This window comes from Leucopleurus acutus (assembly GCF_964270905.1).
Source record: "Leucopleurus acutus genome assembly, chromosome: 16".
Classification (NCBI taxonomy): domain Eukaryota; kingdom Metazoa; phylum Chordata; class Mammalia; order Artiodactyla; family Delphinidae; genus Leucopleurus; species Leucopleurus acutus.
This window is the reverse complement of record NC_139158.1, coordinates 47,993,318-48,009,885: the sequence shown is the minus strand read 5'-3', so window position 1 is coordinate 48,009,885 and position 16,568 is coordinate 47,993,318. Positions and strand designations below refer to the sequence as shown.

Here is a 16,568-nt window from a genome sequence, read left to right as displayed (position 1 = left end):
TTATAAAAGAACCTACCTCTATTTATTCAAATTACATATGGATTCTGGTTATAATGATATTAGTTATTATCCAGCCTTTTTGAAGCAGTACAATTTTGAGGTGAACTTTAATTCAAGGTATTAACCTGGATTAAACATAGTTAGCTTATATAAAATGTTCAAATGGCCAGGTGGCTTTAGTTTCTGAGTTTGGTAACAAGCAGAAAGAAGGCAATTTTTGGAAAGCAGGGCAAATTAAAAACAAAAAAAAAACTTTTCAGAAGTAGTTTTTAAATTTAAAAAAATGTTGTTGTTTCAATTTTTGAAGAGGTCTTCTGGGACTTCCCTGGCGGTCCAGTGGTTAAGACTCCGTGTTTCCACTGCAGGGGGCATGGGTTCGATCCCTGGTCAGGGAACTAGGATCTTGCATGCCACATGGTACGGCCAAAAATAAAATAAAGTAAAATAAAATAAAGATGCCTTCTTTCTCATTTTGCTACTGTGGTTTGCAATATCATATGAGAGCATGTTTCACAAACCCATCATCATGCTTGAATGGGTATGCCACTAATTCAATAATTCTTTCACAGAAATCAGGAAACCAGGGGGTAGGCCAAAGGCTTACTCTCTTAAAAAGAATATAAACTTTGCTATAGCCCCTCTTTCCTCTTTTGAGCTCAGCTTGTCATCTCTAACTTTGTCATACTTGCAATACAATAAAATTCCAGGCTTTATGACAGAAGAGATGTTTGTTTGTTTTTTATCAATAGAATTCAGCAACCAAAGCTTTAGTGTTTTGGGGTTTTTTTTGTTTGGTTGGTTTTTTGGGGGAAAGCATTTGTTGCCACAGGCTCAAAGAAGGAAGAAAGGGAAAGGGATGAACTCTCTGCAAGGAAGGTCAAACACATAATTTACAAGTGAGGCAAGAGGAGCAGCTGTATCTGTTGGCCCATCAATACCAACAGCTGGAGAATTTACCAGCAATATGAAAACCACGTCCACCAGATGTCAAGCGATGCAACTGGAAGCCAAATATCTTTGGGCTTAAGGCAGGACTCTCCACTCTTTCCTCCCATATTTCATGTTAAATAGCAAGGTGTCTTCCACAGGCCACCAGCAGGGATAACAGAAACATTTCTGCAAACGGGACTTAATAACTTGACCGCTCCCACCAGACAGGTTTCAGACCAGCTCCACTACTGAAGTCCACCTCTTCCACGTTTTTTTGTTAAAAAGCAATTTTAGCTCAGATTCAACATGTCAAGGGTGAGAGAAACTTAACTGGCTGCAAGCTATTCTTGGGCAAGGATTCTTATGGCTTATCAGGCTTATTTTATATTTTGGAACCGTTTTGCAATTGGGAAAAAAAGAATGTTTTGAAAATATTTATTTAGAGAGCCACTTTTCCACTCTTTCTTTAAACCAGTGCTGTTCAGTATGGTAGCCAATAGCCACATGTGGCTATTCACATTTAAGCAAAATTTTAACTTCTGTTTCTCGGGCATACTCGCCACATTTCCAGTGCTCATTGCCACATGTGTCTAGTGGCTATCATATAGGAGGACACAATATAAATATAAATTATTTCCATCAACACAGAAAATTCTTTTAGATAATGTTGCTCTAAACCCATAAATCACTTTTATTTTATTTTTTTATACAGCAGGTTCTTATTGGTCATCAATTTTACACACATCAGGCTATACATGTCAATCCCAATCTCCCAATTCATCACACCACCACCCTCAACCCCCGTCGCTTTCCCCACACGGTGTCCATACGTTTGTTCTCTACTTCAGTGTCTCAATTTCTGCCCTGCAAACCGGTTCATCTGTATCATTTTCTAGGTTCCACATATATGCATTAACATACGATATTTGTTTTCTCTTTATGACTTACTTCACTCTGTATGACAATCTATAGATGCATCGACATCTCTACAAATGACCCAATTTAATTCCTTTTTATGGCGGAGTAATAGTCCATGGTATATATGTACCACATCTTCTTTATCCATTCGTCTGTTGATGGGCATTTGGATTGCTTCCACGACCTGGCTACTATAAATAGTGCTGCAGTGAACACTGGGGTGCATGTGTCTTTTTGAATTATGGTTTTCTCTGGGTATATGCCCAGTAGTGGGATTGCTGGGCACATGGCAATTCTATTTTTAGTTCTTTAAGGAACCTCCATACTGTTCTCCATAGTAGCTGTATCAATTTACATTCCCACCAACAGTGCAAGAGGGTTCCCTTTTCTCCACACCCTCTCCAGCATTTCTTGTTTGTAGATTTTCTGATGTGCCCATTTTAACTGGTGTGAGGTGATACCTCATTGCAGTTTTGACTTGCATTTCTCTAATAATTACTGATGTTGAGCAACTTTTCATGTGCTTCTTGGCCATCTGGATGTCTTCTTTGGAGAAATGTCTATTTAGGTCGTCTGCCCATTTTTGGATTGGGTTGTTTGTTTTTTTAATATTGAGCTGCATGAGCTGTTTATATATCTTGGATATTAATCCTTTGTCCATTGATTCATTTGCAAATATTTTCTCCCATTCTAAGGGTTGCCTTTTCATCTTGTTTATGATTTCCTCTGCTGTGCAAAAGCTTTTAAGTTTCAATAGGTCCCATTTGTTTATTTTTGTTTTTATTTCCATTACTCTACGAGGTAGATCAAAAAATATCTTGCTGTGGTTTATGTCAAAGAGTGTTCTTCCTGTGTTTTCCTCTAAGAGTTTTATAGTGTCTGGTCTCACATTTAGGTCTCTAAGCCATTTTCACTTTATTTTTGTGTATGGTGTTAGGGAGTACTCTAATTTCATTCGTTTACATGTAGCTTTTCCAGTATTCCCAGCACCACTTATTGAAGAGACTGTCTTTTCTCCACTGTATATCCTTGCCTCCCTTGTCATAGATTAGTTGACCATAGGTGCAAGGGTTTGTTTCTGGGCTTTCTATCTTGTTCCATTGATCTATATTTCTCTTTTAGTGCCAGTACCATATCGTCTTGATTACTGTAGCTTTGTAGTATACTCTGAAGTCAGGGAGTCTAATTCCTCAAGCTCCGTTTTTTTCCCTCAAGACTCCTGTGGCTATTTGGGGTCTTTTGTGTCTCCATACAAATTTTAAGACTTCTTGTTCTAGTTCTGTAAAAAATGCAGTTGTTAATTTGATAGGGATTGCATTGAATCTGTACATGGCTTTGGGTAGTATAGTCATTTTCACAATATTGATTCTTCCTATCCAAGAACATGGTATAGCTCTCCATCTGTTTATGTCACTCTTAATTTCTTTCATCAGTGTCTTACAGTTTTCTGCATACAGGTCTTTTGTCTCCTTAGGTAGGTTTATTCCTAGGTATTTTATTCTTTTTGTTGCAGTAGTAAATGGGAGTGTTTCCTTAAATTCCCTTTCAGATTTTTCATCATTAGCGTATAGGAATGCAGGAGATTTCTGTGCATTAATTTTGTATCCTGCAACTTTACTAAATTCATTGCTTAGCTCTAGTAGTTTTCTGGTGGCATCTTTAGGATTCTCTGTGTATAGCATCATGTCATCTGCAAACAGTGACAGTTTTACTTCTTTTTTTCCAATTTGTATTCCTTTATTTCTTTTTCTTCTCTGATTGCCGCGGCTAGGACTTCCAAAATTATGTTGAATAACAGTGGTGAGAGTGGACATCCTGGTCTTGTTCCTGATGTTAGAGGAAATAGTTTCAGTTTTTCACCATTGAGAATGATGTTTGCTGTGGGTTTGTTGTATATGGCTTTTGTTATGTTGAGGTAGGTTCCCTCTATGCCCAATTTCTGGAGAGCTTTTATCATAAATGGCTGTTGAATTTTGTCAAAAGCTTTTTCTGCATCTCTTGAGATGATCATATGATTTTTATTCTTCAGTTTGTCAATATGGTGTATCACATTGATTGATTTGCATATATTGAAGAATCCTTGCATCCCTGGGGTAAATCCCACTTGATCATGGTGTATGATCCTTTTAATGTGTTGTTGGATTCTGTTTGCTAGTATTTTGTTGAGGATTTTTCCATCTATATTCATCAGTGATATTAGTCTGTACTTTTCCTTTTTTGTAGTATCGTTGTCTGGTTTTGGTATCAGGGTGATGGTGGCCTCATAGAATGAGTTTGGGAGTGTTCCTTCCTCTGCAGTTTTCTGGAAGAGTTTGAGAAGGATGGGTGTTAGCTCTTCTCTAAATGTTTGATAGAATTCACCTGTGAAGCCATCTGGTTCTGGACTTTTGTTTTTTTGGAAGATTTTTAATCACAGTTTCAATTTTATTACTTGTGATTGGTCTGTTCATATTTTCTATTTCTTCCTGGTTCAGTCTTGGAAGGTTATAGCTTTCTAAGAATTTGTCCATTTCTTCCAGTTTGTCCATTTTATTGCTATAGAGGTGCTTGTAGTAGTCTCTTAGGATGCTTTGTATTTCTGCAGTTCTGTTGTGACTTCTCCTTCTTCATTTCTAATTTTATTGATTTGAGTCCTCTCTTGCTTTTTCTTGATGAGTCTGGCTAATGGTTTATCAATTTTGTGTATCTTCTCAAAGAACCAGCTTTTAGTTTTATGGATCTTTGCTATTGTTTTCTTTATTTCATTTATTTCTGCTCTGATCATTATGATTTCTTTCCTTCTGCTAACTTTGGGTTTTATTTGTTCTTCTTTGTCCAGTTCCTTTAGGTGTAAGGTTAGATTCTTTGAGATTTTTCTTGCTTCTTGAGGTAGGCTTGTATTGCTATAAACTTCCCTCTTAGAACTGCTTTTGCTGCACCCCATAGGTTTTGCATCGTTGTGTTTTCATTGTCATTTGTCTCTAGGTATTTTCTGATATACTCTTTGATTTCTTCAGTGATCTCTTGGTTATTTAATAACGTATTGTTTAGCCTCCATGTGTTTGTGTTTTTTACGTTTTCTTCCCTGTAATAGATTTCTAATCTCATAGAGTTGTGGTCAGAAAAGATGCTTGATATGATTTCTATTTTCTTAAATTTACTGAGGCTTGATTTGTAACCCAAGATGTGATCTATCCTGGAGAATGTTCCATGCGCACTTGAGAAGAAAGTGTAATCTGCTGTTTTCGGATGGAATGTCCTATAAATATCAATTAAATCTATCTGGTCTATTGTGCCATTTAAAGCTTGTGTTTCCTTATTAATTTTCTGTTTGGATGATGTGTCCATTGGTGTAAGTGAGGTGTTAAAGTCCCATACTATTATTGTGTTACTGTCGATTTCCACTTTTATATCTGTTAGCAGTTGCCTTATGTATTGATGTGCTCCTATGTTGGGTGCATATATATTTATAGTTGTTATATCTTCTTCTTGGATTGATCCCTTGATCATTATGTAGTGTGCTTCCTTGTCTCTTGTACCATTCTTTATTTTAAAGTCTATTTTATCTGATATGAATACTGCTGCGCCAGTTTTCTTTTGATTTCCATTTGCATGAAATATCTTTTTCCATCCCCTCACTTTCAGTCTGTATGTGTCCCTAGGTCTGAAGTGGGTCTCTTGTAGACAGCATATATATGGGTCTTGTTTTTGTATTCACTCAGCGAGCCTGTGTCTTTTGGTTGGAGCATTTAATCCATTCACGTATAAGGTAATTATCGATATGTATGTTCCTATTACCATTTTCTTAATTGTTTTCACTTTGTTTTTGCAGGTCCTTTTCTTCTCTTGTGTTTCCCACTTAGAGAAGTTCCTTTAGCATTTGTTGTAGAGCTGGTTTGGTGGTGCTGAATTCTCTTAGCTTTGGCTTGTCTGTAAAGCTTTTGATTTCTCCATCAAATCTGAATGGGATGCTTGCCAGGTAGAGTAATCTTGGTTGTAGCTTCTTCCCTTTCATCAGTTTAGGTATATCATGCCACTCCCTTCTGGCCTGTAGAGTTTCTGCTGAGAAATCAGCTGTTAACCTTATGGGAGTTTCCTTGTATGTTATTTGTCATTTTTCCCTTGCTGCTTTCAATAATTTTTCTTTGTCTTTAATTTTTGTCAATTTGAATACTATGTGTCTTGGTGTGTTTCCTCTTGGGTTTATCCTGCATGGGACTCTCTGCGCTTCCTGGACTTGGGTGGCTATTTCCTTTCCCATGTTAGGGAAGTTTTCGACTATAATCTCTTCAAATATTTTCTCGGGTCCTGTCTCTCTCTCCTCTCCTTCTGGAACCCCTATAATGCGAATGTTGTTGCGTTTAATGTTGTCCCAGAGGCCTCTTAGGCTGTCTTCATTTCTTTTCATTCTTTTTTCTTTATTCTGTTCCACAGCAGTGAATTCCAGCATTCTGTCTTCCAGGTCAGCTATCCGTTCTTCTGCCTCAGTTATTCTGATATTGATTTTTTCTAGTGTAGTTTTCATTTCAGTGATTGTACTGTTCATCTCTGTTTGTTTGTTCTTTAATTCTTCTAGATCTTTGTTAAACATTTCTTGCATCTTCTCGATCTTTGCCTCCATTGTTTTTCCGAGGTCCTGGATCATCTTCAGTATCATTATTCTGCATTCTTTTTCTGGAAGGTTGCCTATCTCCACTTCATTTAGTTTTTTTTCTGGGGTTTTACCTTGTTCCTTCATCTGGTACATAGCCCTCTGCCTTTTCATCTTGTCTATCTTTCTGTGAATGTGGTTTTTGTTCCACAGGCTGAAGGACTGTAGGTCTTCTTGCTTCTGCTGTCTGCCCTCTGGTGGATGAGGCTATCTAAGAGGATTGTGGAAGTTTACTGATGGGAGGGACTGGTGGTGGGTAGAGCTGGCTGTTGCTCTAAATCACCTTTTTTAAATGAGCCATTATAATTCTCTTCTCTATGTACTATGGAGCAAAGCTCTCGTACGCTGTCCTCACAAAGCCCTGTGATGCTACTACCTTGCTGGGTAATATTCAGAGGCCAGCGTGGATGGGTGTTATATGACCAATAAGCAAGAAGTTACCCTTTCTTACTTGTAGCCTCAATTTGTTAAGATCCCATCTCTATCAGACAGTGTACATCAGAAGTTTCCTTACTTGCATTTCCAAATGTGTAAAATAAATCATGTCCTTTGAAAGAGAGGCTTTACAGCTTTGTAATTGAGGTACTTTAATGCCAAGTAAACATCATATGCCACAGCTGTTCCTAAAAATTTTATGAACAAGAAGAACATGAGGCCAGTATAAAATGAATCCACAAATTATGTTTCTGACTCCCAGGCTCACCCCTCTTGAGTGCAGGGAAGCCCAGCTACTCAAGGGGTGCTGCGTGGACATTTTCTGTGAATGTTGTGACTCACTGGGGGATGAGGGCCTGGGATGCGTGGCACACGGGGCACAGACCTTTGACTCTGCCATGAGGATGCTGTGTCAGACCACACCGGAGCACGAGCCAGGTAGTCCTTGCAAGGACGCTGGGCATCTCTGCCCTCACACACGCAGGGTGTGGTCCAAGTGCTCAGCTAACTTTGCCTCGTTCCCCTTTAGCTATTCCCATCCTCCTTGCAAAATCACCCAGCCCTGCCAGCCGTGAGCGGCACACCCATTTTCTCTTCCGAATCCCCAGTTTCTTCTTTTCCAATTATTCACAGTGGATGAAGAAGAACAAGATTATAAAAAAAAATAAAAGGTTTGTCCTAATCTCCCCTGCTCCATCATCAAAAGCAAGAAAGATCTGCTAGTTTTCTTTGGGACCGTTAACTGTTCTCTATCAGATTCTCATAAAGATCACAGAGCTACCGCCCAGAGAGGCTGAAAAAATTCCATTGTGTCCACTTGGCCAGTTAGAGGTTCACACAGTGGCTGCAAGGTTTTCCAATTATGCACCCGTTTTCCCACTTACCTTGGCCTTCCCATCCTGGGCTGACATATATCCAACACACATGCTCTCCGTCGTGTGGCTCCACAGAAATTCCACTGCCATGGAAGAGAACACAAATAGGCACATTCAGATCACAGATGGAAAATAAATCTCTGCTTTTTAATACAACAGTTAAAGATAGCTTTATATTTAACACACTCGGGCTCCCTACTTTCCATTCACTCCTTCATAAATGTCAGGATGATTTAGTACTCAGAACCGTGTAATACCGTTTACTGTGAAATGAAAAATGTATTTCTTACTTGTCAAAACTTATGAGTATTACATGTAAAATAAATGCTCTTCTGTTTGAAACTTGTAACATTAAACAACACACATGCATGCACACACACTCATACATACAATACACAATGATTTAGTAAATATAATATCCTATAACGTAGTTTCCTTTAAAACACACACATACACACACACACACACACACACACACACACACACACACACACACACACACACACACACACACCAGGGTCTAGGTTTTCAAATACCATTCTCCATGAAAAGGAACCAGGATTCCTTGGAGAAATGTTGATTCCAAGTCTGGGGCAGAGAAAATATTAAATGAATCTGGAACACCTTTTTATGCCAGAAAATAAGGAAGTGCTCAAAGAATGAGGAGGACTTATCAAAAGGACCCAGGGTCAGCCTGCAGGAACTCACACTGACCATATCTGAGTCAATCTAAGTATCAAAATAAATAATGACAGTAAAGAATTACCACCACTGAACAAAATTAAAACCAACGAGTCCATACTAATGCAAACACATAAAGGAATAAATAAAATGGGAGAGAAGAGAAAGCAATTCCTTGTAGCAGAATGCCAACTAATAAATACAGAATAGAAAGCCATCACACTTCCTAAAACTAGGAGAATCTAAAGAGGAACAGGCTATTTACATAATCTCAGTGTGATCTCTCCACAAAATTCTTATGAAGTATAAAGGGGCAAAGTATAAGTTCACTGTGGAGAAACCCATGGACTCCACTTTAATCCAATGATGGAAGCCAACATCACCAATTAAGGGACAAATCAACACAATGTGCCTCCTGAGACTCACTGGCACTTCTGCGGTGTTCTTGCCAAAAATGCAGAACCAGAATTGCATGAGGAAACACCACACAAATCTGATATAGGAACACTACTAAATAACTGGCTTGAACTCTTCAAAAAATATCAAAGTCAAAAAATATAAAGAAAGTTGAGAAACTGTTCCCATTTAAAGGCATCCCAGGGACTTCCCTGGCAGTCCAGTGGTTTCACTGCCAAGGGCCTGGGTTCGATCCCTGGTCGGGGAACTAAGACCCCACAAGCTGCGTGGTGTGGCCAAAAAAAATAAAGAAAGAAGACAAAGGCAACATGACAACTAAAGGCAATGTGTCCTCCTGGGATGGAGCCTGGACGGGGACAGGGGGTGCTTGAAGGGACACAACTAATGGAGTTTGAAAATGGACTATGGATTAGGTAACAGTGTGGCATCAATATTAAATTCTGTGATTTTGACAACTATACTGTGATTATTTAGAAGAACAACCTTGTTCTTAAGAAATAAGCACTGAAGTATTAGGAGTAAAGACACCGGATCTCTCCACCTTGCTCTCAAGTCATTCAGAAAAAAAATGTACAAGAGTGTGTGTGTGTGTGTGTGTGTGTGTGTGTGTGTGTGTGTGTGTGTGTGTAAAGGGAAGAGGGAAGGAAGGAGGAAGTGGAGATGGAAAAACAAATGGAGGAAATGAAAATGAGTGAATCTGGGTAAAGAAATCATAGGTGTCCCTTGTACTGTTCTCGAAACTTCTCTGTAAGTTTGAAATTATATCTAAATTAAAAGTTACAGAAAGAAAAATACTGAGATACACACAAAGCTTTGTCACCTTCAAGTACTTACTTTCAAAATTCTAAGTTTTTTTAAAGGCATTTTTAAAGTTTTGATGCACTTCACAAAAATTTCAAAAGTCCCCAATAATAAAACTGCCTTGCTCAACACCAACCCTCTGGGTCCCGAGCCATCCATCTGTTTACATCTCCGAGTTAATTAAGCCTGAAGACAAGTGTGTGAGTTGAGACACAACTGTGGCTCAGCTAGACTCTGGTCCTAGACTCTGAAGGCTTTGCCAGACACATGGGGAAGAAAGAAGCAGAAGGGGCGACACTGAGTTCCTCAGAGTGGCTCATTCCCTCATCATTAATTAATTCTCAAACCTGCCAACCTGCTCCACAGACGCTCTGCTGATGAGTGCAGGAAAACAGTGTCACGCAATGAAGCAAGTTCTCTTTGCCAGATGTTTTTTCTTCCTAACACATCTGCTTTGAACTTCAAAAACCTTGAAGTCCAGAGCAAGGTCTGGGATATTCTGAATTGCCTAATAGAGCAAAGGCACTCAAGCCTTACTGAATTTCTCGAGTAGTGACAATGCTGTTGTATTTAAATACAAAGTTCAGGCATTTCTAACATTGTGATCTCTCCTTTCCCCAAGTATTAAGGTGGTAACTGCTCATGAATTAGCCAAGAAAAATACACGGAAATATATAGTCAATCTAATCATGAAAGGGAAGGATAAAAACACTGCACATTATTTTTTTAAGACACAATTTTGACAATTTCAAACTGCATTATTCTCTCTAAAAATAGAGCCTGCTTTAAGGAAATGTAACACGTGAAAAATTTAGACTTACAAAACAGGATAAACTGGGTGTGCTGATTGACCACATTAAATATTTTTTTATTGAAAGGTTTTCAATAAAGTTTCTAGATACAGAATTTAGGAGTTCTTAAAGAAAGTAACTCAATGTCTAGAAATTCAGTCTTCATTCACTCTTTTTACAAACAAACAAACAAAGGAGGTGCATGGTACTGATGCATTATTTTTTTTTGAATTTTTGAATTTTATTTTTTTTATATACAGCAGGTTCTTATTAGTTATCCATTTTATACATATTAGTGTATAAATGTCAATCCTAATCTCCCAATTCATCACACCACCACCACCACCCCGGCCACTTTCCCCCCTTGGTGTCCATATGTTTGTTCTCTACATGTGTCTCTATTTCTGCCCTGCAAACCAGTTCATCTGTACCATTTTTCTAGGTTCCACATATATGCATTAATATACGATATTTGTTTTTCTCTTTCTGACTTACATCACTCCGTATGACAGTCTCTAGATCCATCCACGTCTCTACAAATGACCCAATTTCGTTCCTTTTTATGGCTGAGTAATATTCCACCATATATATGTACCACATCTTCTTTATCCATTCTACTATCGATGGGCATTTAGGTTGCTTCCATGACCTGGCCATTGTAAACAGCGCTGAAATGAACATTGGGGTGCATGTATCTTTTTTGAACTATGGTTTTCTCTGGGTATATGCCCAGTAGTGGGATTGCTGGGTCATATGGTAATTCTATTTTTAGTTTTTTAAGGAACCTCCATACTGTTCTCCATAGTGGCTGTATCAATTTACATTCCCACCAACAGGGCAAGAGGGTTCCCTTTTCTCCACACCCTCTCCACCATTTGTTGTTTGTAGATTTTCTGATGATGCCCATTCTAACTGGTGTGAGGTGATACCTCATTGTAGTTTTGATTGGCATTTCTCTAATAGTTAGTGATGTTGAGCAGCTTTTCATGTGTATTTTTAATACCAACAATTCAAATCAGTCACTCATTCAGGTTCAGACTTCAGAAACTCAGCAGGATTGTCTAAAATTTAAATTATAAAATGCTTTTGAAAAGAAATCTTATTTTATTTCTTTTAGTGTATGTCAACTCAATAATTTAATAAATTATTAATGAATAATTTATCAAATTATTTCTTGGTGGAGGACTTCAGGGAGGCAGGAGAGGAACTAACATTGAGAATCTATCATCCGCCAGGCACTGCCTTTCATAGTGGACCTCGGCAAAGCCTAGATGGGGAACCTGGGACTCAGAGAAGGGAGGTAACATGGCTGAGGCCATCTGAGCAAGTGCAGAACCTAGGACTCAGACTGGACTTCTAGATTCTAAAACCTGTGATTCTCCATTGCTTTCTCACTCTGAAATCTACTCAGCTTGAAAAGGATTTAGAATCATACAGCATCGAACACAAACAGAATTCCTAAATATCTCTTAAAGTAAGCTTTTAAAACTATAACAAGACAATACATTTGACTAAATTAAAAATGTTTACAGTATTACCTTTTGCCATATGGGAAAAAAGTCAAGAGATGAGTGACAAGCTGGGGAAACATTTGCAATTCATATTACAGAAAAAGGACTAATTTTCTTAGTATATAAAGATCTGCTACAAATCAATAAGGAAAAGACAAATATCCAAAGAGAAAGCAAAAGGATATGAACAAAAGGGAATATGAATCACTCTAAAATGTGAAAATATGGTCTACATTTCTCCTACTAAAAGAAATGAAAATTAAAACTGCAAGAGATTCAACATTCAGGTTATCAGACACCAAAAGGTCAAAACAGCATTATGTTACCTCTCATATATTAACGGTGTGAGTATGACCATATGGAAATACATTCTTATAATTTGCAGTAGTTATGTTCCATAAATTCACCATAAACACTGAATTAGCAAATACTGAGCCACTGCTCCCAAGGGAAATACAGGGTTAGTTTCCTGCAAGCCTCTGGTCCCAGCATTTTCAATCGATAAGTAAACTTATTTTATGTGTGTTTCTGATTAAAGACATCTTATTTAATATATGTTTTCATAACTAATTAATTTTATGCAGTATTTCTTTATAATAATACACTAGCCAAGAAGAGCTTAACATTTTCCTGACCCTGGATGACCTGCCTATGAATTTCTTTGGCTTTCAGCCTTACAATAATGCTGTCCCTCATGCTCTTTTTATCAGTTGTCATCTCATGAATCCGTAAGTTTTGCTACTTTTCCAGCTCAAATTTTTCCCCACTCTGTCCATGCCCACAAATGACTTGGGAAAGTGCCAGGAGTATTGATCTTTCAATTACTAGTAAATTTCAGAAAGTAAGAAAATTCACAAATATGAATCTGCAAATAATGAGGACAGACTCTTTTTCTCAAAATGACATACCCTTTGACCTAGCAATTCTACTTTTAGGTATTTAGTCTACAGATATGCCTTTACATGTACAAAATAACATCTTTACACAGAGATTCACTGAAGTAGTTCTAATTAGGAAGAAACTGGAAATAGCATGGTTGCCTTTTGGTGGGAGCATATATGAAGAGCAATGGTACCCTATACAATGGAATACTATTCAAGTAATGAAGAACAAAGAGAAAGTTCTACATGGATCATATGCAACCATCCACACTAAGTGTTTTTTCAAACTTTTTGCCATGAACCACAGTAAAACCAAAACAAAACAAAAAAAGCGCCACACACTGTCACTTAGTACATGGGTTCTTTATATTCTATGCACTGCAATTAAAAGGTTCTGCTCGTGACTCACTAAATTAGACCTCATTAATGTGACATGCTACAGTTGGAAAAAACACTAATCTGCAAAATATATAGTTTATCTAAAAGAAAAGTAAATGTGGAGAAAGACATATAAAGATGGTGCTGCCATTTTTGTGAAAGAAAATAAAAGGGCACCATGGATGACAATGCTTGTAAATACATGAGATGTCTCTGGAAAAAAATCTTGGGAAGCAGCAACAGCAGTTATCGCTAGACAGGGAACTCGTGATTAATGAAGTTGAGAGGGGGGCAACCTACTTTTCACCATACATCCCTTCTGAAACTTCTGAATTTTGCCCTGTTTTCAATTATGTCCTATTTTTTAAAAAATATACCTAGGAATCTCAATTACCTTGTTAATCTAATTTATCTATGAAGAATTAATTTCTTCCCTGTTTAGATTATGACATTCTGAAATACACTGAAATGTGACGTAATGACATGTTACCATATATTTTTAATTGCCCTTCATGAAAATGCTTTATGATGATGTGAAACTGATTGGATGCTTTCAAATTGTTTCATGTCTTGTGACTACCCAAAACATGAACAAATCTTATGAAGGGGCATGAATAAACCCCTACTTAAATTTATACTGGCCACATATATATAGAACAAAACCTGCTATGTTCAAAGAGCAATCAAAACAAAGCAAATACTTATTTCCATTTGAAATAAAAAATGCCAAAACCATCATAAGTTTTTAAAAATGAGAAAACATTTATTTGTCTCAAGGGTAAAGCTTTTGTCACAAAGATCTCTCAAAATTGTTTAATTAAGCCAATTTATAATTAAAACCTAGTCAAGTGTAGTACAAAGTTTGCTCAAATACAATTACATAGAAGAAAAGCTAAAATGTTAAACCCTACTCAGTACAAAAGTAGCATTTCTCACCATCAGTGATATCTAGAAGTCTATAATTTATTTCTTAATTTTAAATCTAAAATTGTCTCCTACACTAAAAAATTGAATTTTATGGAACAGTATTTTAAAAATGATTCTAATAATAATACAAACAAACTGGGCAGATGCTATATCATAGTACCAGAATTTTTCCTTGTGTTATTATTACATGTAGGGGACCATGAACTCAAGCAACGTGCAGGGTTTATGAGTGGCCTGGAGTGGCACGTCTGAGCCTGTGAACGTGCTGTCTGAAATAGTGTTTGGTGTGGTCAAGCTCAAGCTGATTTCCATTTAGAGAAGCCCTGGCCTCTCGGTAATGACCACGCTCCTTTGGTAGTGGCTGGTGACTGTTTACACCTCAACTACTGATTTAAAAAAGGCTTTTGTTTTTTAGAAAGCCAAAGCCCAGGGATGGTGAGGCTACTGGAAATGTCCAGAGCATGAAAAGACCTCCATCAGAAAACATTAAGAACACCTAAAGCTATGGGTTTAACATATGAAAGATGGACACAGGGATTTGGCAGGATTCTTCTCCACCAAGTGGCTTCACATCATGTCCCAACACACAAGCACGATGTGAAAAACCGTCAACACTACTGATCCTGTGCCAGAGAACAGATTAGGTGTGGATGTGCTGTACGTGTGTTCCTCAGGAATGGCAAGTTAATGGCCTTATAGGGACAGTTGGAATGGATTTGTACATAATCTTAGAGGCCAGCCTGTCTGGAAAGTTGTATTTAATGCTTTGGAACAAATGAATTCACCTAGGGGTATAATGTCCGAGAGCAGCCCCACTTCAGTCTAGGGTCCCCCCACTGCCTGAGACATTTTGAATCACATGTCATCCTGTTTAAATTAAGTCAAACAAAATTTCCTTACCAGAGTTGCAAAGCAAGCTTTTTCTATTCAAACAGATTCTCTTTTTTTGACCAGAGAGAAGCCCTCAGCCACCATTTAAAAAAAAAAAAGAAAAAAAAAAAGTTGTTCTCCAATTGTTGTTAACAACCCCCAGCTGCACTGGCTCCCACACCCACTTCAAACCTCTCTGCCTGGCTTCATATCCCAGACTTTCTTGCAAGGAAAACAAAACTCTAAAATCAGAACAGTCTTGGGCTGGGCAGTTGCCAAGTCAGCTGCCACTCCTTAGCCCTAGGTCAAATGGCTTACCCTAGGACATTTTGCATAGTGTTTAAGTTACTCCTTATTAAATAAAGATAAATTCATTTTTTAAATGGGAAGGAAGAGGAACTGTAAATAGAACAATTTCTTCTTGTCTCTGCAGATTTCCCACGGGGTGGTGAGGTTCTTTATAACCCAGTAGGGGGTTCATTCAAGGATGCTTTACTGTCCTGACATGGAATCCTTAAGATTCATATAATGCATGTCCCATTATGGCCATGAAGTAGCTCTGAGTTGGCTTGCTGCCCTGAAAAACTTTCACCACTGAACTGTCTGGGGAGCTATGGGGATGGAGTTCTAAAGAACTCCACTTACACTAAGCCAAGAAAATAATTATTCCCTCTTTCCAAGGCTCACTCCATTTGTTCAAGACTAAAGAAAGATGCTGACTGAAAAAGGAAGAGAGGGATGTGGGTCAAAGAGTAAAACAAGCCCCAAAGGACATTTCAATTCTCTTCCTATTTTATCATTTTATTGTATTAGAAACTGATGAAATAAGTGGCCAATGGCTGGGACTTGGAAGTTCTCTGCTGAAGACAAAAGCATTCAGTGAAACAAGTTATACTGAAACATGATTTCATTCATTCAACAAATATTTTTTTAGGATTTGTTTCATACTAAGGTGATCTACTTGCATTTTGAGCAGATGAAAACTGACTATAAAATTTGTCAAAATGTTTTTCTGAGAGTTTTAGGAGAACCAAAGTAATAAGAATTACATAATCACTAGAATTCTGTTCATAAATCTTTGTATTCTTTATTTCAGATGGAAAGCTTTATGGCCAAAAAAACCCAAAAAGACACTATATGGTTAGATTATAGCTAGAAGTATACTTCTCATGATGGAGAAAAAAATTACAGATGAAAAGCTATTTCCAATCTTCTTAAAGTGTATTAGTAATATTTAACAGAAGAAACGTTCTGTTATAAAGCAAACAAAGCAAATGATAGCTTTTTGTAATCAACATCTTTGTATTTTAAAAATGAAAACCAGTTCTGAAAAATATAAATCTCAGAGCACTACCTCAATAGGTTAATGCAACTCAGTTGTTGAAAAGTTTAAATATCATGTCTGCCTTATTCACTTTGCATCTAAGAATGTTACTTAATTCGCTTCTTTCCATCGGATCCTTAAATAAGAACCAAAATGCCAGCCTATCTCTTAAGACTACGGTGAAGATGTAACAATCCCA

The 16,568-nt window shown here is 37.5% G+C and overlaps 1 protein-coding gene across 3 annotated transcripts in view; it reads right to left on the bottom strand.

Moving 5' to 3' along the window:
- Nucleotides 1-16,568, bottom strand: part of TASP1 (taspase 1) — a 235,770-nt gene that overhangs the window by 24,469 nt on the left and 194,733 nt on the right. For all 3 annotated transcript variants that reach the window (XM_082858198.1, XM_082858199.1, XR_014326839.1), the window contains one exon: nucleotides 7,798-7,871. In XM_082858198.1, coding sequence (XP_082714324.1) covers nucleotides 7,798-7,871 — 74 coding nt within the window. Of the gene's footprint in view, nucleotides 1-7,797; nucleotides 7,872-16,568 lie in introns of those variants that run through there.